Source organism: Filicampus tigris, chromosome 10, assembly GCF_054856515.1.
Source record: "Filicampus tigris isolate MCC_2025a chromosome 10, RoL_Ftig_1.0, whole genome shotgun sequence".
NCBI classification, from domain to species: Eukaryota; Metazoa; Chordata; class Actinopteri; order Syngnathiformes; family Syngnathidae; genus Filicampus; species Filicampus tigris.
In genome coordinates, this window is record NC_141226.1 from 18,458,484 (window position 1) to 18,480,876 (window position 22,393).

At 40.8% G+C, this 22,393-nt stretch overlaps 3 protein-coding genes across 3 annotated transcripts; 1 reads left to right on the forward strand and 2 right to left on the reverse strand.

Moving 5' to 3' along the window:
- Positions 1 to 390: 390 nt before the first annotated feature.
- On the reverse strand, positions 391 to 10,446 carry LOC147141134 (ankyrin repeat domain-containing protein 13C-like). Its single transcript, XM_086043096.1, has 13 exons — positions 8,543 to 10,446; positions 7,281 to 7,322; positions 6,907 to 7,011; positions 4,797 to 4,882; positions 4,663 to 4,708; positions 4,520 to 4,586; positions 4,199 to 4,343; positions 3,989 to 4,120; positions 3,086 to 3,247; positions 2,921 to 3,000; positions 2,735 to 2,833; positions 1,675 to 1,775; positions 391 to 1,565 (listed from the first exon to the last, which is right to left on the reverse strand). Exons 1-13 carry the CDS (start codon positions 8,898 to 8,900, stop codon positions 1,435 to 1,437), a joined length of 1,554 nt encoding a protein of 517 aa, XP_085899222.1. The 5' UTR covers positions 8,901 to 10,446; the 3' UTR covers positions 391 to 1,434.
- Positions 9,333 to 10,600, forward strand: znf830 (zinc finger protein 830). The gene has a single exon (XM_086043098.1). It carries the CDS (start codon positions 9,459 to 9,461, stop codon positions 10,485 to 10,487), a length of 1,029 nt encoding a protein of 342 aa, XP_085899224.1. The 5' UTR covers positions 9,333 to 9,458; the 3' UTR covers positions 10,488 to 10,600.
- On the reverse strand, positions 10,596 to 18,905 carry efcab14 (EF-hand calcium binding domain 14). Its single transcript, XM_086043097.1, has 9 exons — positions 18,166 to 18,905; positions 16,306 to 16,454; positions 16,058 to 16,203; positions 15,780 to 15,878; positions 15,583 to 15,693; positions 14,042 to 14,194; positions 12,795 to 12,885; positions 12,580 to 12,708; positions 10,596 to 12,040 (listed from the first exon to the last, which is right to left on the reverse strand). Exons 1-9 carry the CDS (start codon positions 18,339 to 18,341, stop codon positions 11,868 to 11,870), a joined length of 1,227 nt encoding a protein of 408 aa, XP_085899223.1. The 5' UTR covers positions 18,342 to 18,905; the 3' UTR covers positions 10,596 to 11,867.
- Positions 18,906 to 22,393: the final 3,488 nt, after the last annotated feature.

The following is a 22,393-nucleotide window of genomic DNA, read 5'->3' on the forward strand; positions in this document are numbered from 1 at the left end:
CTGCCGCTCTTGAACGCATCTTATGTTTGATTAGTGTTGCAGAAGTGTGGCAAAACTACTTCCGTTTCTTCGTTCTGCGGGATTAAGTTGTTTTATTTAAAATCGATCCATGTGATGCTTCGTTGCAGAAGTACTCTCGTGAGTAACGGAGGTAAGTCTCCGTTTCACAATATCCACTTAATAGAATGTATTTTTCAGGACGTGAGTGTGCAATAGCAATATAAAGTATAATACAACTTGACCAAAGGGGTGCCTGGCACTCAAACAAGATGGCATTTTCTTCTTCTTCATGGTTTCATTTTTGACAGGATTTCGCCCGACAGCGAGAATATATATTTACTTGGACATCTTAAAACAGGCTTTTACAGTGGACGTTAATGACAAGTGAAATATGATGCTGGTGCTTTATTGAAAAGGAAGGATGAGTGCCAGTAACTTCACAGCTTAGTTTTATACAAAAGAATAATAACAGACAAGCTATTGTAAGCACTGTAAGGTGTTTGAAGGGGTGACAAACTTGTTAAACTGTATACCGCAAAGTCACCCACAAACAGCGCAGCTTGACGGCAACGACAGTAAACCTGAAAAGTCCCGCACGCGCTACAATCTTTGACAAGACAATGGAGAAGACGGGCGAGGAGAAGGAGGTAAACGTGAGCTAACCTGAATGTGGATTATGAACGCGTTTTGGAGGTCATTTAAAAACATTCTTGCGTATCGTCGATGTATTGCTACACACTGTAAGTCCATGAGTAGAGAGACATATACGTACAGTACATATATGCACAAATGCATAATTAAGCTTAAGGATATAACCAATAGCATTTGCGTTTGTTGAGAAGACAAAACTATTTACAAGACAGTGTCAGGACACTTGAAATAAATGAGAATATGAATAGTAATAATTATATACTGTGAGTCCTTTCAGAATAGCAGCATGGAAAGCATTGCTTTGGATCCAGCAACAAAATGGCTGCTCCTCAGCTTAAAACATAGAAAGCAGATTTTCTCAAATCGTGGCCTCAACTCTTAAGTTTCCCTTTTCCTCTATGAGGAAAAAAGTGTAATCATCTCTGTACATAGCCATTAAAGAGTAAAACTATTTACTATTACATTTTTTGCAGACCAAAGCGCGTAAACAGTCTGTGGGCTGAAATCAAAGTGCGCCGTCTTACCTGCCGCATGTCGTAAACCAGTTCAAGACCATCTTGACTAGCTTCATTCCCTACACATGGTCGCTCCACGATATCATGTGCGTAATTTAAGTCCTTTTTTTGTCATTTGTTTTAAACTCATTCAACATAAATAATGTTTAATATTATTCCCCATAAATAAAGCTCAGCGCCAGCTTCTGCCATTTTGAGAAACACAATATGCTTGTATGTATGCGTGTGAGGAGAGTGATTTGAAATGAAGTGTTGCGTTTGCAGGCGGTCAGAGGTCCGGGAAGCGGCTGGGGTCTTCTTTAAAGTCGGAAGGGATGACGAAGAGAGAGCTCTCAAAGTGGTCGTGGTGGAACTCCTGGAAGGTGACGGTGGCCGTGATGGTCGGGAACACGGGGATGTCTGCGCAAAACACAAGGGGGGGGTGCGGGGGGCGGAGTAGTTGGAGAGGTGTTAGCGGGAGGGTGAGGCGGGGTGAGGCGATTTTCCTGGGAGAATGGGGTCGACGCACCGAGTTTGACGGGAAAGCCGGGGGGCAGTTTCATCTGGACAAACTCCCGCAGCTTGTTGAAGTGCTTGAAGGGAGCAACAACCTCCAACACGTTCAGTAAACTGAAATGACAGTGACACACTTTTTGACAAATGTTTGGTTAGTGCTTAGTAAGACTTTTTTTTGTGGTTTTTTTTAGATTTTGATGACGTTCTACTTGCTGATTTCTTAGTTCCTTATTCCCTCCGCTTTGACAGAACTTCCACTCAGGGCTGGTATTGATTAACTTAGACTTGGATATTCTACTACTATGCTTTTATTTTGGTAGGTTTCTACTTCCTGGTTTTACACCCATTCCCAGTGGCTTGATACGACCCTTCCAGTTTGGATCAATGTCTTATGCACAAAAGACTTCGATTTGGGTATCCTATCTGTTTTTAAGTGCTATTATTAAGATTTTTTTTGATTTTTTAAAATTCCCATTCCCAACGCTTGATCGGACTCTCAACCACACCGATCAAATGTTTGTGAACAGAAGGCATTTGATTTGGATCTTCTACGACTTCATTTGAGTCGACCAATTCGACAGGAAAAAGCACAACGTTAGCTTCTCCCACTCACCTTATGTGAACACTTTTACCTGGCGACAACGGTTGATTTCATTTGATACTTGCGTGACTTACAAACAACGCATGCAAGAAGCAAAGGATGTCATTAAAGTTTAGAGAGTGCCGAATGAGTTATTATGAGATATGGTTAACATCTGCTTATATTTGTTCACAATTAAAAATGTTAACGTGTGACTTTAATACATTTAATGATGAATAAAGTGATGGCAAGTGTTTGGATTTGTGTTTATGGCAAATATGATCGAGTTCAATGGGACTGGTTCGAAGTCCGTCAGTCCAGTATTCCCTCTGTGGATATCAGCGCAAATGTATAACACTGTAAAGTAGCATCATGAAAAAAGACCGTTTAATTTTAGATCAGGATTAAAGCCCCGGTGTTAGTTACGTTCTAGTAAGAGCTACTGTATCTCGTACCACCCGTGCCAACTTTTAGTCATCGGCGTGTTACTTACGACTCAATGCCCAGAGGGAAGTCCTGGCTCATGGCTACGGTGGCCTTGAAGTGCTTCTTGTTCTCCTTGCACACCAGCTCTCTGCCCACATGAGGAGGCCTGCGTCCACAAGGAGGAGACCATCACAACATTGTCCAGCTGATACGAAAAAAAAAAAAAAAAAAACCTCAAATAATGAGTACTTACTTCCCATGTTCTGCCGTGATATATTCCTCCCAGGAAATGGTGTTGGGGGCGGGCGCCGAGAGGGACTGCCTCCTCACGGACTGTGACAAAAGTTGGCTTTTTTTTTTATTTTTCATCCCCACCCTCCAAGCAACCCCAAAATAAAAATAAATGAGCGTCACTCACCTCAAAGTTGTGCTCGCCGATGCTGCCGCCTTTGCTGAGGCTCTCCATGATGGCTTTGTTCCTGAGGATGTCCTCTTCGCTCAGGTGCTCGCGCCGCTTCCTGGACTCCAGCACCAGACCGTTGACGGCGTAGAAGTCCGCCAGGAAGTTGCCCACCCGCTCCTGCCAACGCAGAGTCAAAGCGCACGTTAGTCTACGCTTGCCCAAAATGGCACAAAAAACAAATCCCTCAAATATATGTTAACATTGCATTATTTAATCTATATGTATTACTTTCTTTAATTATTATCATTGGGTCTCAATTATACGCTGTTATAAAAAGTCATACTAATATAAATGCCTTGCTTGTTATCCATGTTTTCTGCTTATATGTGATATTATTTGAATGTCGTGAAACACAAATGATTTTTTATTAGTAGTATTATATTAGCCAAAAAGTAGTATTATACTACTATTTTTGAATAAATACTGTATTGTAATTTAATCCTTATCTCTTGTAAAAATGGCTTTATATCTTTTTAAAATGTTTTTGAAAAATAGAGGCCAAAAGCACATTGCTTGAAATAGATGCCCATTACACGGTGCAATTTATATATAATAATTCTATATTTTGAATATATGTATTCTTAAGTATATTATTACAATGATCTGGAACTAATAACTGTAATATCAGCACATTTTCCAAAAACATACATTACAAAAACGATGCCTTGTTTCAAATCGATGCTTCGTTGAGTAAACATGAGCACCTGGCCACGATTTGTTTCGATGCGGCCATATTATAAGGTGACACGTTATATATTGCGGGACAATCATTGGAAATAAACCACCTACTAAAACTACATTTGGCAAAGTACTCTGCAGTTGATGAACTCGCGTACGCTGTAGAAGACAAGTTCTTACAGTTTTGTCCTCCCTGAAGAGCCAGCCACTCTGAGTGCGGGAGAAGGTGATGGACTTTGTGGACAAGGTGGCCGAGTAGACGTCGCTGCTCATCAAGATGTCCACCTCCTCCTCCGTCTCCATCTCAGACTCCTTTCGGGCACACGCACAACCGAGACTATCAAATAATGCTGCTTCTTCTTCTTCTTCGGCGCTCAAAGAGCGTCTGACCTCGTGATGTATTCTTTGGTACACTTTGGCTTCGTTGTCCAGGACCACAAAGGACTGCGAGGGCGGCGCGTCGCCGTTGAAGATGAAGCTGAGGTCTCCGCGCTGACACTTCATGTCGATGAAGTCGATGAGGGTGGTGTCCAACCTACCAAGGGAGGACGTGCTTGTTTTAGAACCAAATGCAAATGAGCCATTGCACACCCCCTCTACCGCGGACCCCAAAAATGAAGCGCCCGTAAAGAAAGTAAAAAGCATGCATTCTATTTTCTGTCCGGTCTATTAATTTAATGTCTTACTTTAATGGTCATTATTGATGCCTACCTGATATTGATGCCCTGCTTATAGATTTTACAAGTATCAGAAGGAAGCATCCGAGACAGCAGAGGCACTGCGATGGAGAAATTATGCTCGTAAGTCTTCACGGTATTTACATCACTTAGCCAAAAGGGAAACAAAATACTCACCCCAGCTTTGAAAATCCCAATGCAGCTCCAGATAAAAGTCGCCCAGCTACGAGACGAGATTTGTGGGTGAGGAGTGCGCGGATTTTTTCCCCCCAAATAAATAAATGAGTCAAAGTGATATTTGGCATGCTCACCTCCCTGAGGGCTTTGAGTAACTTTGGCCTTTTGTCCTCCACGCTCTCCCTGGATTGTTGCTTGAGTTTGCGCAGAATTGCTGTGACTGCGGGACAGGAAGCGAGAAGGAATTAACCTCTTGGCACTTCACACTCAGAAGACTCCCGTTTGAAGGACACTGTGGGAGACGTCGTTCAACACTATTTGGCCATGTTCAGCTTTACAGATGACACATCTGCTGTGCTGTGGTTCGGATGTTTACCATCTGATGTCATAGCAAAGGCAATTACAGACCACCATATTTATTCATGTAATAAGGCCACTTTCTAAAGCGGAAGTCAACCCAAACATTTTTTTTTTCAAGAATATGTTCTATGCAAATCCACTAGTTCAAACAAGGCATTCTGATAAATATTACGTTTGTGGAGTAAGACTTAATCCACTTGTTTTTAGCCATCTCCGGGGGCGGCCATTTTGTCTTCTGTCGACTGAAAATGACATCACAACTGCTCAACAACGACCAATCACGGCTCAGATTCAGAAAACAGGTCAGCCGTGATTGGTCGTTGTGAGCAGTTGTGATGTCATTTTCAGTCGACAGAAGACAAAATGGCCGCCCCCAGAGATGGCTAAAAATGAGTGCAATTTGCTGCTTGATTTATATTCCACAAACGCAAAATTTATCAGAGTACCGTGTTTCAACTAGTGGGCCTGCTGGGAACATATTCTTGAAAAAAAAATGCTTTGGTTGACTTCCGCTTTAAGGAGAGATGGCCATTTTGTTACATGACAAGCTCAATAATGAACACATTTCAAAATGAATACCTCTCGCTCTGTGTAAATTATATACATGGGGAAAAAAAAGCAAAGTTATTTAAAAGATGCATAAAGGTTAAAGTAACAAACAAAAGATTGCTATTATATTTTTAAAGGCACAATTTTTGATCCAATGAATTACACTGTGCACCCAGTAAGTGTACAGTGGACGGAATTACTTAAGGCAATAACCAATGTACATTTGGATGAACTAAGACATGAGTGCATTAAAAGTGAATAAAAAGCAAGGAACTATTAAAGTCCAGCGGTGCATGCCTTTATTAAGGGGATCATTCCAGTGGTTACTTCGTCACATGGCATGGCTAAGCCACGCACGGACAGCTCCACATTAAGCTAATGCACCTCCAGATGCATTGTGGGAGTCGGAGCAGCGGAAGGCAACATGATGACAAGGCAGCGGCTACGGGTGATGATGGAGGACAAACCTGCTGGGGTTTTTTAACCACACATAATCACGCAACCTTCAATTGACTTTTTCAATAAAAACGGCCGCATTAATATGCGAGTAAATACCTGTATAATACCGATGGGGGAGGGGCGCATGCAAAGCAGCGCCATAGAGGCTACTTTTCAATTATTCACTCTGGACTTTTCTATCTTTAATGGCTTGCACAAGACATGAACAGAGAGAAGCCATTCCAAATGCTGTTTACACGTAAAGCTTTGTGACGAGCTTGCCGACACTAAGCCGTCATTTGGGCCGCGCTCCAAAGCCGCCTGGATGGCCAACGCCAGGATAATAAATGCTCAAATCAAATCCACCAACTAACACGCACAGAAAAGCAACCAACAGGGCTCCTCCATTATAAGACAGAAAGGTCCAGTTCTGCAAAATGCCTCCAATTCATCCCTGACTGAGACTTTTGCATTTGGTAAAGGTCCAAGTCAACAGAGTGAGATGGTCAAGTGCCACGAGGACCAAACGCCGTAACTGCTGTTTTCTTTTCATTGAAATTCAGGACGTTCAGAGCCAATACAATGCAATTACAATAAAAACAGCAGGGGCCCCAAAATTGAACCCAGTGGAACACCACACATCAGTGGGGCAGTGCAGGATTCAAAGCAACCAAGGCGAACTGAAAAAGTGCCGTCTGCCAAGCAGGCTCTAAACCACTCGAGAGCGCTATCACTAATGGCCGCCCGGTGCTGCAAACGAGCCAAAAGAATTATTCCGTGTTCCATCAGTTAAGATGTTAAAGTCATTATGTGTGCATCGTACCCCGCTTTAAAGCTGTCAATACAAGCTCCAGGAAGCCACACACAATGAGCATTCGATGAAGTGAAGCTACTTACTCATTTGTCTATCACCGTAACTGATGGCTTCTGCCAGAGGGCTCCATCCCTGTGCATTCTTCATCTTTACTGGTGCATTGTGGGCCAGAAGAAGAAGGGCACATTCTAGAAGAAAAAACAAAACAAAAAAAAAACATGGAAAGAGATCAGTATTGACCTATTCCATGGACCAAAGAGTGATCTTTTTATTTGATGCCTGTTCATAATGTTTGTAAGTGTAACCTAAAAATCGCCTGTACATTCAGAAAAGGTTTGAAGATGGCTACAGTTTGGCCCAGATTGTGTATTTCCATGAGTTTCCATTTGTTCTAGTTACTCTCATCTTGAGCTACAGATTGTGCGCATCTGTTCATGTCACTTTAATGCCCTCTTACCTTTGTGGCCCAGCATCACAGCCAGATGAAGAGGTGTATTACCTAAAACAAGACATAAATTTATGTTCAAGATGAGAATGTTTATTCTGTAGAAACGGCATGTGAACGTTCATGAACGGAAATGGTGTAGAAACAACAGAATTGCTTAAATGGAGGATGTGAGATTGAAGTTGGAATGGTTCATATTGGTCAAGAAAGTGGAAACGGAGGTAAATATGGAAAATCCTGGGAATTTGTGGAACGCGATAAATACGATACGCCCTGAGACATCTGAACAGTCTCAAGTCGGAATGGTTTGAATTTGTCGAGAAATGTTAAAGGAGGAGGAAAATACACAACATATCTCATTTGGGGATTTTTGGGGAGGTGAAAATGTGGTAAATCCAGCAGTCCAGTTTTTCTGACATATTACAGACCAAACCAGTAACTGAATCATAACTAATTTATTTTTGTGCATTCTCATCAATTTGAAATAATGTCATGTTTTTGAATGATGGGATGGAAATTAAAACAATCGTTGATCCGATTCATTGACAAAATAATCGACAGGTTAATTGACAATTAAAATAATCGTTAGTTGCAACTTGCAGCCTTAGTAAATATGTTATAATATATGTGTTTATTTGTGATTTTTGTCATGGAAAATATGGAACACTGAAAAATGGAATTTTTGACAAAAATTTTGTGATAAAAAGTTCTCCTAAATAATTTGAACAGCTTCAATTTGGAATGGGTCAAGAAATGTGGAAAGAGATTAAATAGGGAGAGTAAATATTTCAATTATATGCATTTATTTGCTAATTCTGTCATGGAAAATGTAATGCAATGGAAACATTTTGCCAATCTGACAAATCGTTCTACACATGACTCCTGAATAAGCTTAAGTGTTAAGATTAGACTGGTTTGAATGGGTAAATAAATTTGGTAGGAGGGGGTAAATGTAATGGGAAATGTGTAATATTGAACAGTATGCGGAAAATAGTTCCCAAGATGTCCTGAAAAGTCTGAACATTTTGAAGTTGTAATGTTCAATGGGAATTATTTTCTTGGGACCGGTGGCGGAAGTAGGAATTCGTGGAATGTGGAAAATCGCCACCAAGATTTTTAAGTTGGAATGGGTTGAATTGGTGGAGAAATGTGGAAGGAGTAGAATGCAATACGTGGAGAATAAAGAATGTTGGTGAACAATACTGTTTTTCAGCATCATAAAATTATCTGCCACGAGGCAAGGATGAAAACAATGATCTTGGAATTGTTCTTACCGTGCACGTCTTTCTGAGAGATGCTATGGGTCCTGATGAGAGAGGAGAGCCGTCTCACGTCCCCTTTGAACACGCACTCATGCACCGGGAAATCCTCGTTGGTGAGGATGATCGGATTCTTGTTGTCGTCGTTGACAATTGACGCGTTGCCGTTCAGGTTGTTTGCATTCAGCTGCTGCTGCTGCTGCAGTGCCGACGGTTTGACCGATTTCAGGAAAGCCTTGTTGGACTTCAAATGGTGACCTGTCCCGTTGGGGATGGTCCCGTTGGATGTCTCGTCGAACGAGTCGACGGCTTGAGCATTTTTGTTGCCTTTGTAGTGCTCCTTGCGAGCGGCGCGTATCGTCTCACCTGTCATGGTGGCAAAAGACCTCAAGTCGCCTAAGATACTAGCTAACTATAGACGTTGGCATTAGCGGTCAACGAAAAATAGTCGAAATGTGACTAAGAGAACAAAACAATTTAGGAATTCCGCTGCTTTACGATGGCCAAACTTAACGGCGACATTGAGACAGATCCAGGGAAGCGCTGCTACCGCTCTAGCTAGCCCGCAATAAAAAAAAAATACTGTATAGTGGACAGTGGAGTGGGCGCGGCGATAAAACGCCACACGCGTTTAATATTAATCGGCACACACATCAAAAGAAAACGTAGCTAATATTCAACCACAATTACACAAACGTCTCCTCCATTCATTCCTGGAAGCATTTTTTCCACAATCAAACCGGTTGAGATTCTGCGCGCTTTGCGGCAAACAGACGGGGTGGTTCAATAAGCCAGGAGAGTTCAGCTACTATCGCGAGATCCACCGACAACCGAAAACGCGTCTTTGGAGACGTCATTTTAACGCGCCATGATATATTTAGCTTGTCAAGCAAGCTAAGACGAAAAACCGTGTTGTTTTTTTATCGCCAGAATGGCCACCGCGAAGAAAGGGAAAGGAAAGAAAGTTATAAATCAAGAGGAACTTCGGCGCTTGATGAGGGAGAAGCAAAGGCAAACATCTGAGAAGAAGCGTGTCGAGTCTCCATTCGCGAAGTATAACAGCTTAGGCCACTTGAGTTGTGTTATCTGCAACACGCAGGTGAAGTCTGAGCTACTGTGGCCTGCTCACGTCCTTGGAAAACAGCACAAGGAGAAGGCGAGCGAGCTCAAAGAAGGGAAACAAACAACTCAAAGTCAGCCGGTGAAGAGAAAAGTGACGGATGACGACAAGGAAATCAACGGGAAAAGGGCAAAGCAAGCGCCCGGTGCAGGTCAGTCCACTGCGGCGGTACCTGCAGATTTCTTTGAGAAACCGGATTCCGTCAAGAAATCTGCAGGCGTTAGTCTGCTCGCAGGTGCCTACGATGATGATGAGGAAGAGGAGGAGGAAAAAAACGAGATGACTGTGGAAGCAGCGACGAAAACCTCCGCTCCTCAGCCCTCGGAAAGCGCCGGATTACCAGCGGACTTCTTCGACAGCTCCATCCCGTCCGCCCCGACCGTCTCCCACTCTGGCTCCATCGTAAAGGCGGAAGCGCCGGAGAAAAGCACCGAGAAGAAGGACAACACGGCCGAGGCGCTGCCCGAGGGTTTCTTCGATGACCCGGTTCGGGACGCAAAGGTGCGAAACGTGGACGCGCCCAAGGACCACATGGACAAGGAGTGGGAAGAGTTCCAGAAGGAGATACGACAGGTGAACACCAAGTCGGAGGCAATCGTGGCCGAGGACGACGAGGAGGGCCGCCTCGAGCGACAGATTGACGAGATCGACGAGCAAATCGAGTGTTACAAGAGAGTGGAGATACTGAGGGACAAGAGGGACGTGGTGAAGAGAAGGTCTCAGCCCAGGAAGGAGGAACCCATGGAGACTGAAGCTAGCATGGAGGAGGAAGAGGAGAATGATGAAGAACTGCTTGGACTTTTGTCCCGGGACTGGCGGGCCAAAGGAGCACTGGCATGATTAATGTACAAAATAATATGCATAACAGACTGAACTTTTTGTACTTATGTTGACATTAAATATCAGGTAACAAGACCGAATTGTCATAAAAATCAAAGAGCAAAATCATAAAATTGTTTAACTCTTTATTCATTGATGCTCACACACAAAAACACCCAATTAAATCTCATAGTAGCAGCTTTTAGATCAGGGATGGGGAACCAGTCCTCCAATACTAGATCAATGAAATCTTTGATCAAACAAATGTGAGCATTTGTGGGTTACAGTGTCTTGCAGACTGACTTGTTCCCCACCCTTGATCAACACCAAAACCTTTTGTTGTGGCCCAGGCCATTGCATTCCCAGCAAAGCTACTTCAGTGTACTGTAGTAGACAATTAAAAGCTTTGTCATAAATAAATGTGTACATGTTACATTTTTATAAGCAACTTGGAAAGCACAACTTAAAATATACAAGTTTTAAGCTCCAAAAATGTAAAATAAGTCATCCAACACCCTGGACAAAGATTTTTTTTTTTTTTTTTTTTTTAAAACAGGGCGACCATTTCAGGGACTAAATTAGGGACCGTAAATACATTACGCCGCCCATAAAATGAATCTTAAATAAGTGATGTCAGTGCGTGTACTACCTGTTACACATTGAGCTTGGTGCATCTACCTCAGGGGTGGGGAACCTTTTTCCTATTTTATATAGTCATTCGTGGGCCATCTTTAATAAATATACAACAATCAAAGAAATGTTCCCGATCATATATTCTGAGCATTCCTGGGTAACGAGTTTTTGGCCCACGTCCTGCAGGTTTCCCACCCCTGCGCTACTGCATGCTTTGCCCCCTTATTATTGCTACATAAATTCTTAGTGTTTCCAAGTGAACATAGCCCTTCAAATCTTGTTTAATGAAAAAAAAAATAACAAAAAAACAACAAAGAAGAGGGGAAAAAAATGCTTAGCCATTTGGATACATTAACTATACTAATTTACCAGGATTAGGATCAAATTGTCTCAGTTAAGAGTGGCTAAAAATGGGAACAGGTTGGAAGAATCTGCTTCTAGTAGTCAAGTTTGTAAACATTCATAAAAGTCTATAAATACATTTGACACTCGTACCAAGTGAGAGTGTGGAGGAGGTTGTGGGGCATTTTTGCAGCAAAAATCAGAGTGACTGAGAATTATACTTATATAGATGAAGTAGATGAAGATTCTGTAGATGAATGGGTTCGAGCTCAAGTTTTAGGATAGGAGATGAGGCTGTGCTGGATCGGACAGAAATGGAAGAAGACAATCAGTTCACACATAAAAGTGCAGCAATTACAGAGAGCGTACGCCAGACCCCGCTGGCTTTCCTTCAACACTGTTCACTGCTGTCCGTGGGGTACTTGCTCACACCCCAAAAGCGGCTCTCAGCTCCGTCAGGGAGTACCTATCGTCGCCATCGCTGTCGAAGCACCTCAGCGCTCGAGCTTTCGGAGCAAACGGCCCAAGTCTCCCCCACAGCTCTTCGTACGTCAGGACGGCTGGATCGCCATTGACATCAGCGAAGATTTCTTTCAGACCTTGTGCACAAAAACAGGTTAATGTAATTTCACGAGAATAACATTTTTTGTTTTTTTTTTGCTAAACAAAAATACATCCATGTGCTTCGGGAGAAAATTAACATTTGTCACATTGTATAGCCGTTTACTGGTGCCTAGTGTTTGTTCAAATGATGCATTTTCATTCGATTACATTTAATGTCTAATATTAAATATTGAGTCTGTGGTTACAAAGTTACACCAAACACGGCCAAATGGAAAACCAAGATTAATGAAATAGTTATCCTAAAGCTAAGTTTTACAGCTGTAGCTCACTAATGCTGACGCTAATATGAGCAGATAACTAGCCAAGAAGCTTCCAGGAAAAACTGTCACTCAAACTGAATTAGCCACATGCTCCATTTTCAGATTTCAGAGGGGAAAAAACAGCTTCACTATGATAAACTACGACATCGATTGTTGAATTGTTGACGATTTTGATCTACGATGTAACGGTGAGTAACTGACTAATCTTGGCCTCCCTAGTTTTGACAGAATATTGTAGTTGTTGTTGTACACACCTTTCAAGGTGACTCCAGGAAGCAAGCGCCTCTTTTGGCATTTTACATCGGTATTTCTCTTGGAGCGGTTCGAGGCGAGGAAGCGTGGGCGTCTGCTAGTCTGTGGATCAGGACTTATCGTGGAGTTGTCTATCAAAATTTGAAAAAAAAACCAAATCATAGTAACTAAGGTAAAAAGCGGTGAGCAGGTTTATCCTGCAGTGACAACGCAGCACCTGGTGATGACACTTCGGTTAGTTGGGTCTCGCTCATCTCGGTCGTTTGAGGCCCGCTGCTGTTGAGAGGATGAAATTCAGCATCTTTCACCTGGAGACATGGGGGCAAAAATAAGATTGTGGGGCTCTTAATCTCTTATGCGTGCAGTAAAAAAATACAGTATAACCTATAAGGTTGTAGATAATCTCCACCAATGTTTCTTTTAGTCGGATATTCAAAGATTTTTTCCAAATGAAATAATGGAAACAGAAAATCCATTACAGCCTCAAACTGTCATTAAGGCTACATTCACACCACTCGTTCACATTACAAAAACAAAAGCGACTTGTGTGAACGGAACTCATCCGTGACGTGACACGCATGCGCACAAATCACGACGTCGTGACGCAGAAAAAACGGCGTCAGGCGGCACAGTGTTTATGGAAGTAAATACGGTCCCGCGTTTAGTGGCTCATTTTGAAAATCACAAATAAGCGAGGCAGGAGGAGGTAGAAATATTTTGGGGAAATGATACGACGCTGCTGGATTTCCTCATTTCATTGGTCTACCAATGACGTCACGTCATCGCCGTGTCACAAATGAACTGGCTGCAATGGTGATTTACTACTGTCTACTAAAAGTCAAATGTAAAAGTAATACAATTACTCCCCAAAACTTTGCAGATTCATGCACATCTGCCAAGCACTCTTCCCCTCGCACTTTATTTGGCTTTAGATAACATACAGGTCAGATGTGTACGGATGAGTGTTCATTCTGCAGATGCATCAAATACATATCCGATATATATTGACATACAAGTGAGGGCTGGGTTGGAGTTGAGAAAAAAAAAATGCATTTAATAATGCATGGGAAAAAAATGTAGATACATGTCACAAATAGGCAAAAAAACCCAAATCTGAATTAACCTACAATGTAAACATAGCCTAAGGCTGTAAATCAGATATATATCTGATGCGCACAGGTCGCACTCATCCGTACATATCCAACCAATACGTTATCTAAAGCCAAATATGTGTTCCGAGTGGCATGGGGAAGTGCTTGAGAGACTAACAATCATCCTTGCATCTGCAACGTTATTCAGAGGACGATCACAGATGTGTTCTGTTTACATTAGAAGTCACATTTGTCTTTGCAATGTCAACAAAAACGTAAAAAAGATCCGATTTGATCAAAAATAAAAATTCCAAATTAGGAGTCATGCCTGTCGATGTGACCAAATGTGCACGAACCCAAAGAAAAAGCTCACGTTTTGTTTGGGGCCGCTCTCCAAAGACGATACTCTGCGCTGGAGCTCGGCCACAGTAGACAGGAGCATGTGGATCTGCTCATCGCTCCACGTGTGGTGTTTGGCCTCAGTCTGGTTGGCCTCGCTCACGGTTTTTCTCAGCTCGCTTATGTCCTGTTAGAACAAACGTGCACACACACACAAACACACACACACACACACGCATACACACACACGCACGTATTGTTGCTTTATCTCGATTTTCATACAAAGATGGTCTGAGAGGCCAAAGAAGGTTCCGAAAATGTCGACAGAGACAAACTGGCTCAAGAAGGAACAACATTTCTACTTTAGCTCTTAAATTAAGCTCTAGAGCCAAGCTTGGCGGGAGGAATTTACAACATTTTTAGAATTTTGGAAAAGAACTTTCACCTGTGTCTAAAGATCAACCTGAAACTAGGCCAGCATCTAACCCAGAAACATAAAGGCACCCATGTTTGTTTCAATCAGACAAAGCAGCAATAGTGTGAACACATTCCAAGTCTGCTTTACACCATGTTGGCTGCCAAGTGATTTTTATTAAAAAAAAAAAAAACATTAAAAAATAACATCTCACACTCCCCAATGTCGTAAGTTATTTAAGAGCCACGTCAAACGACTAAACACATTGTTACTATTGAGGCTGTAGTACAAACAGTGTTTTCATCATCTTTTTGATGGCAAATTTGGGGAGTTTTCTCAAATGTTTGACCTACTTTTTACTCAGAAAGTAATCACCCGAAATACACGGGCACTTGTACCATGTATTATTCATGAAAACACGAGCGCGATGGCACCAAAAGAAACGTCATGTATGTTGCATAAGAATATTGTAATACATAAATAAACATTGACAGCCACGGCAAAAAAGATCCGCTGGCAACTCGGACATGTGCAAGCCCTCGTTATTGAAAGATTAATAGGCAGAAGGAGGACAACAGCTGAGGACTGACAAGTAGAGCAGATGCATCACATGGCGCAGTTACATGACCTCACTCGTAAAATCCTTTGCTTTTTTTTTTTTTTGCCCTTGTTAAGATTCTGATTGTCTGGAAATTACCTTCTAAAGCTTGTAAAATTATTGAGTTTTCTCATCAAAACACCCTTGTGTTTATTATTTATTTTATTTTTGTAAAATTCAGACTTATTTCTCACAACTTTACTCTCATAGTAATGAAATTAAATCACACATTTTTTAATCATGAAATATCCCATAGTCTTGTCAAATTATGACATGTTTATCTGTTCTTTTTATAGTAAAATATTCCCAAAACTCTCACAAAATTATGAAATCTTAATTTGTAATTTTTCAAATGGTAAAACATTCAATTACTCTCATAAAATTCTTCTTTTTTTTGCTATACTGGTATGATTCATTGTGGTTTAATGTACTCATAAATCACAAGATTCCACTGACATAAGTAGTTAAGCGTGTGCTGGCATCCATTTTGGCTCAAGTTTCAAGTGACATGATATTTTTAAATGAATACCTCATGTTATGGCCTGTGAGTGTATGAATTTACCATTGTTGCCTTCAGCCCGTCATCCGAATTCTTTCGGGTTTCGAGCGCGGTCTGCATCGTCTTCACATCATGCTGAACACTTGTTAACGTGCTTCCGATCGTAGCCACGCTCTGAAATTGAAAGTACAAAAACCACGGTAAAATAAATGACAACCATTAAATTTTTTTTATTTTTTTTTAAACTCCAAACCATTTACCTTCTGAAGTTCTTCGACTGTAGTGGGCAGGCTGATTAATTCGGAGGCCGATTTCAAATTGGCCTTTAAGTGGTTTACAGCAGAGTCCAGCAAAGTGATCTGCAATGATTGTAATCACAATAAAAAAAAAAAATTTAAAAAACAATGACTATATGAATTCATAATGCTGCCACTTTGATTTATATTCAAAGGGATTGGGAACTATAGTCACCTTGCTGAAAAAAAACGTTTGCAACCATCATTACATCTCATTGGACAATGTTAAGATGACAACTAACCTTTCTATTGATGTTGGTGAGGTTGAACCAGAGTTTGCCCAATCCTTTGTCCCCATTCTCAATGTCATCAAGCTTCTTCTCCTTGTTTTTCAGGTCCTCGCTTAGTTTTGGTATTTCACTTGAAGATGCCTTTTGGCTGGATTCCACTGTTAAAAAAAAGAATCATAATCAATCAATCACAACAATGTTAAAAGGGTTCATTCTCTATAGCCACCACAACACAACAGCTCCGTGACGGCGGATCTTACTGCTGTGCATTTTTTCCTTCATTGAGTCCAGATCTTCCTTCAAGGCAATCTGCATCCATATGAGTCCAGCGCAAGCCATGACACAGGCGGCGAGTATGATGAAGAGAAACAATGGGTAGCACACAGCGCAGCATTGACTGTATCTTCGCCTGTAAGCAGCCAAAAGTGGCAGCGTTAGACACAATGCAACACTTCTTTAATTATTCATGGAAAAAGATTTTTTTAGAGGTTTGTTACACCACGGGGATTGTACATTTTCATTACATTTTCAAGGCTCCATAAACTACAAAGTATTCGAGCCCCATTGAAGAGAAAAATCAATTGGGAATGTTAGGAGTAGAAATTACTATTATGTACGCAAAAGCATTCTCATAAAATGTTACATCATCCTTATAAAATTAAGATTTAAGTATAGGGTTGTATAATTTACATTTCGTCCCATAAGATTACATATTTTTTTCTCACCTTTGTTCTTGTAGTAGCCCCACTTACCACTTGTCTTGTAATTTTCTAACTGACGTTATCAAATCAATTACATTTTAGAAATTAAGAATTGATCTTGCATTTATTTCATAAATTACCAGTTTTATTGTCAAATATACCAGCTACTTTTGTATAATTCAGATTTCCCCTCCATTGTAATCTTCTAATTTGTCATGTTTTTGTCTCATATAATTTTGTGTCAATTCTTGTTACATCCCCACTTTATTATTGTAAAATTGTTATTTCTCCTAATGTTCTGACTTTAGTCTCCTAAAATGTAATACTGTCGTACGTTTATTCTCACACTTATTACAATTTACTACTCAAACATACAACGTATCCTCATCGTGACCTTATTTTGTATATTAAGATGTTTCTTTTTTCTGACTTTTGTTTTTTATTATTGTACATTTGTTCCTCACAAATGACCCCTTTACTCTTGCTAACATTTGTAATTGGCTATATATTTAGACCCCTCAAAATTAAGCGCATTATTCCCATTTATTCCCTTATGACTTTTTTTTTCTTGCAATATTAAAACTTAATTCTCACAAAATTCTAGCTTGAGCTTGTAAAATTGCAAAGTGTTCTAAAAATTTTTTACAAAATCATTCACAACTTTTACATTTTTATTCCCTTGTTTTTGTTACTTTGTTCAATTTCAAAAACTACAACTTGTGAAGCTAAGGGGTTTGGATAATAAATGAATGAATGAACTTGTTTCTGATATTACAACTTTATCATAATATTATGTCCTTTGCCGGGCTCAGTTATATAGCTTTAAAATAAAATCTTAATCTGTGATTTTAATGGATATCTTCCCCCTTTGCTTATGGAAAATACAAATTGCTGTGACATTATTGAATTGAGAGATTATAACCCGTAAAATTAATAAAATAATAAGAAAAATATTTAAAACTAAATGTCCTTTTTTTTGTTCCCCATATCGTTTATGTAAACGGAGCACTTGAAGTGAGGATGCACGTTGAACAATGGAACCCACTTAAAAAAAACATAACACACATTTTGATTACTCTTTATTTAGTTTATTCTTATTATATTCCGATTTAGGTCTTGTAAAATTATATTATATTTCTATCAAAATTACCACTTGATTCTTGTAAAATGGTGATTTTTAGTGTCACATGTTTATTGCGAGCACTATCAAAATATTTATTTTTCTTGTAGTATTCTCACTTAATTCTCAGTTTATTTCAATTTATTTATTTTGCTGCTATCGTGTGCTAATATGCTAGTGTCTTATGTATAAGAGGATTGTTGACACATGAGGTTCCATAGCATGGCGTTCGTGTAGTCCAGAATATAATATTGTTGATAACAAGGTTGCAACACACATTATCTTAAACGAGCACTCACTTGCCAAAGCTTGTTCCGCTGCTCATGCCGCTGAACTCGTCGTCCCCCGAGCTGGAGTCCGACTCCGAATCCGGCGGCTCGGTTCGGAGAAGCCGGTGACCGGAGCCCTTCTTCGCCTTCTTTCTCTTGCTGTCCCCGAGTCCGATTAGAGCGTTAAGTTCCTTCCTCTTCTTCATTTTCTTCTGAGGGGTCAGCGAGCCCGCCGTGCTCGACTTAAAGCCGACTAAATCCAACGTTTTGTCCAGCTTGCTGGCTGACTTGTGGTTGAAGCTAAGCTAACGCCAGAGTTTCAATTACGGAGCGAAGCCGAGGAAAATAAACACACCGGACGGCGGCCGGTCACTGTATGTCAGACGACCACAGCGTGATTATAGTTAATCGAGCAACGTAACCATTGTCTTATTAAAAATCCCCACTTCCAGTAACTTTAAATGCTAGCGCTCGTATTAAAATCCACCGGATGGCTAACTCGGCTACATTTGACACCTTGCTAACGCTAGCGAGCCCATAAGCACAACTACAAGTGGCTAACGTGGTGATTCAAAGTGACACGCGCCCGTGACGAGCATTTTTGGTGTGTCAATGATGAAGGACGTATGATAATATTAACGCCATATTAAACGTCAAAACTCAAATTTGCAGCGAAGTGTTTCGAGGCATCGGTCGGCCGCGCTGCAAGTACAGTAGTATATTGTTTAGATGCGACGTTTCAGTTACATCAAAGTTGATTGGTGGACTGATTTGACTCCAACTTCCTGTTTCTCGTTGTTGTCCCGCCTACTTCTATGCAGTACTGTATTTCGTCACGCTTATAACATAACTGCCTAATTAACTCTTTTTGTTTTGGACTCTGGAGAGTCATTTCTGCAAAAATTAGACCTTGCAAAAAAGCACACCCTCAATTACAAAAAAAAAAAAAAAAAAAAAACCATAAAAAAAATATTAAGGTGGACCGTTGTGCGAAATTTCATTGTCAGTCATTTAGTTCTTGGTAATACAGTATAAGTTCCTGTGGAGCAGGTGGTTTGCATTTCCACCGCAACTCAATAGTTCTTGGTAAATAATGTAAATAAGACTGATGAGGAGGTGTTGTGTTACTTTCTTACTCATTACTGACATCATTGCAGGTAGATACTAATTGAATTGTTTAATAGGTTAGTTTTAGCATGTTAAATGAATTAAAGTGAGCCTAAGAATTGTGAAATGGCTCATGCATTTTTCAATTTTTCTGTAAACGTCCTTCGGAGGCAAAAGTTTGGGCAATCCTGAGCTAGACGGTCAATCGGACTCATAGGGTGACCAGCTAATTGGGTAGTCTCCCAAAGGGACATACAGTAGAATAGCCCCCCACCCCCACCATTTTTGAAAAGTATTTACTTATTTATATCTTGAATGCTGTACATTGTGTAAATATTGACTTTTGCTGCCACGTGGGCTTGGGCTGAGTGAAAGCAAAAGTCCACTGTCCTTTAGCTCTTTTTCATGAAAATTGCACACCCACTGGCCTGCTTTCTGCCGGGGAAATATATATTCCTTTATAACCCCTGCTGCCCCCACCTCACCTCCCCTCCAATACCACTGCAGTGAATTACTAATAATAGTCGCCCAGTATGAAATTCAACACACAATAGCCACTGAATGCTCCTTAGCATCTCAGTTTGAGACACGGCCCTACTGCTGATGCTTTATTACGCCCGGAAAAAAAAAAAAATCCTCACATAATAATAACATGTTTCCCACACAGAGCTAATATTTTCATAGCTGAGCAAGACTAATGTGTCAGTTCTGCTGCACCAAATTAGGAGGGGCTTGTGGGGTGGGGGTGTTATTGTTTTGAAGATTATGAGGACAAAATTCAATCAGCGTCGGAACGCCCGGCGAGGGGGACATGCATCCTGCTGTGGTTCGTACACATCCTTGCCAGCGTGAGGCCTGCGAATCAAAGAACCGCTGGTGTTTCATCTCATCATTTTTTTTTTTTGTTTAACTCCAGGTCAGAAGGCCTTATGTCATGTCGTTGAATATAATTACAACAAAAACACGTCTTGTTGTGCTTTGCTGAGAATGTAAACAGCTATGCATTGCATTGGAATAGAATTGTCTGCTAATTGAATGCTTTGGTCTGCCACGGAGGACTTTGTGAATACAGATTATCATCAATTGGAAGCAGAGGCTGCGGTCGAAATATTAATTTTTTCCTCCGCTCGCCTGGCAATTTACCTCACGTTCACCACGTCGAGATCTATTTTGAGAGGCGTTAATGCTGGTATGGAGAAATGTGTGTTTTCCTTCTCTTAAAATTACAAAAAAGTTGAGTAAATCAGATTTGTTTAGTGAGAGGCTTGACCAGTTAACTTGAGGTGTAAATGTGAGGCTTCTTATAGAGAAATTATGTAGTTCAAAGGATTTGGGGACAATATGTTAAACTCTACTATTAAGAAATTTCAAGTTACTCAGATTTGTTTAATGAAAGACTTAACCAATTAAAATTGACTTTAAAATAGACTGTCTTAATAACAGTGTCCCCTGCTAGTGGAATTCTCTGGTTCAAAGGCTTTTTGTACAGTATAGCAAAGCTGGAGAGAAATTACAGATCAATCCATTTTTTGTGTGTGTGTGGGGCTTGACTGTTTAAATTCTGCTGTAAATTTGGGGCTTTATATGAGAGAAATTCAAAGTCAATCCTATTTGTTTAGTGAGGGATTTGACCAATTACACTTTTTTAAAGGAAATTATAAGAATTCAAAGGATTTTTCCCCCGATGGTATATCATGATGAGAAATTTCAGGTCAATGAGACTTCGTGTGTGTGCGTGCGTGCGTGTGTGTGGGTGCATGTGTGTGTGTGTGCATGGCTTGACCAGTTCAACTCAACTTGTAAGTTTGGGGTTGAATAATAGAGAAATTTTATGGTACAAAATATTTTTGTACAGACTATAAGATAGACAGTGAGAAATTTTAAGTCAATCAGATTTGTTTATAGTGAAGGGCTTGATATATTCATCTTAGCTGCAAATTTGGGGCTTACTACCGAAGAAAGTTTATGGTTGGAAAGGACGGTTGGAGGTGAAGTGCTTGACCAATTCAACTTTACGTTTGACTGTCTTAATGGTGCCCCTTATTAGACCAATTCTACGGTCTACATGATTTTTGTACATTATATAAAGGTGGACTTTGAGAAAGTTCAAGTCAATCAGATTAGTGGGTCAATTCGACAGTCTTAATGATAGTGCCCTGTGCTGAAATTCTATGGTGCAAAGATTTTTTATAACTTCCTTAAATCAAACTAAATTTCAAGTTAGTCAGACTTGTTTGGGGAGGGCTTTTCCCTAATAAATTTAGCTGTGAGTTTGGGGCTTAACTCTAGAGAAATGATATGCACCAAAGGATTTCTGTATTTAAACTCAATCAGATCAGTTTCGTGAAGGGCTTGACCCATTCGACTGAAATGTTCTCCCCATGCTTGCATCTTTTTTCTCTGGATAGTCCGGCACCTGGATTCCGTCAGTGAACATTTTTAATCGTCGACAGGTGTGAGCTCGACTAGAGTGTACCCTGCCTCGCGCCCAAAGTCACCTGGGACTGGCTCCAGTTGAACCGTACTGAAGAAAGCTCCATAGAACAAGAAATGCTCTTCCGTGTGTCATGTTACTTTCTCCCGTGTGTTGTGGCATCAGCAGGGGGCAATGTTCTCTCACTTGAAGGCATCACTGGAGTCAAGGACAAATGGGCTCAAAATCACAGGCTCTGGAGGCCATGCAAACTGGATCAGTTTCTCCATTAAGCTCACCACTCGCAGCCGTAACGGGGCTTGCCCGAGTGAATATTTCACGTTGAGCAATAGCGAAGGTGCGCATACATTCAGACAAGATGTAGCCATTAATATTAAAAAAGTCACGCATCAACGCCATTGTGCCGGAATACGGTACCCGTGGGCTAATGACATTAAAAGCACATGCTGTCACTTCAACAATACAATACACGGCGTGATAAAACGAGTGTTTAACGCTCAATCGCCAATCAGCCAGTGACTGCGTGGGTTGGCTCTCAAGCACATACGAGGGAACAGCTTCATGTATTAGGCTAATGAAAGGAGCGTGGCGGCCACGGGGACGAATCAGCGCTTTGATTGCATTTGAAACCTTTTTTTTTTTTGTGTGCTCTTTAAGACGCTTCATTTAATCAGCAGTGAACCTGCGTTGGCCTCGACTGGAACGCGGGTAAAATGT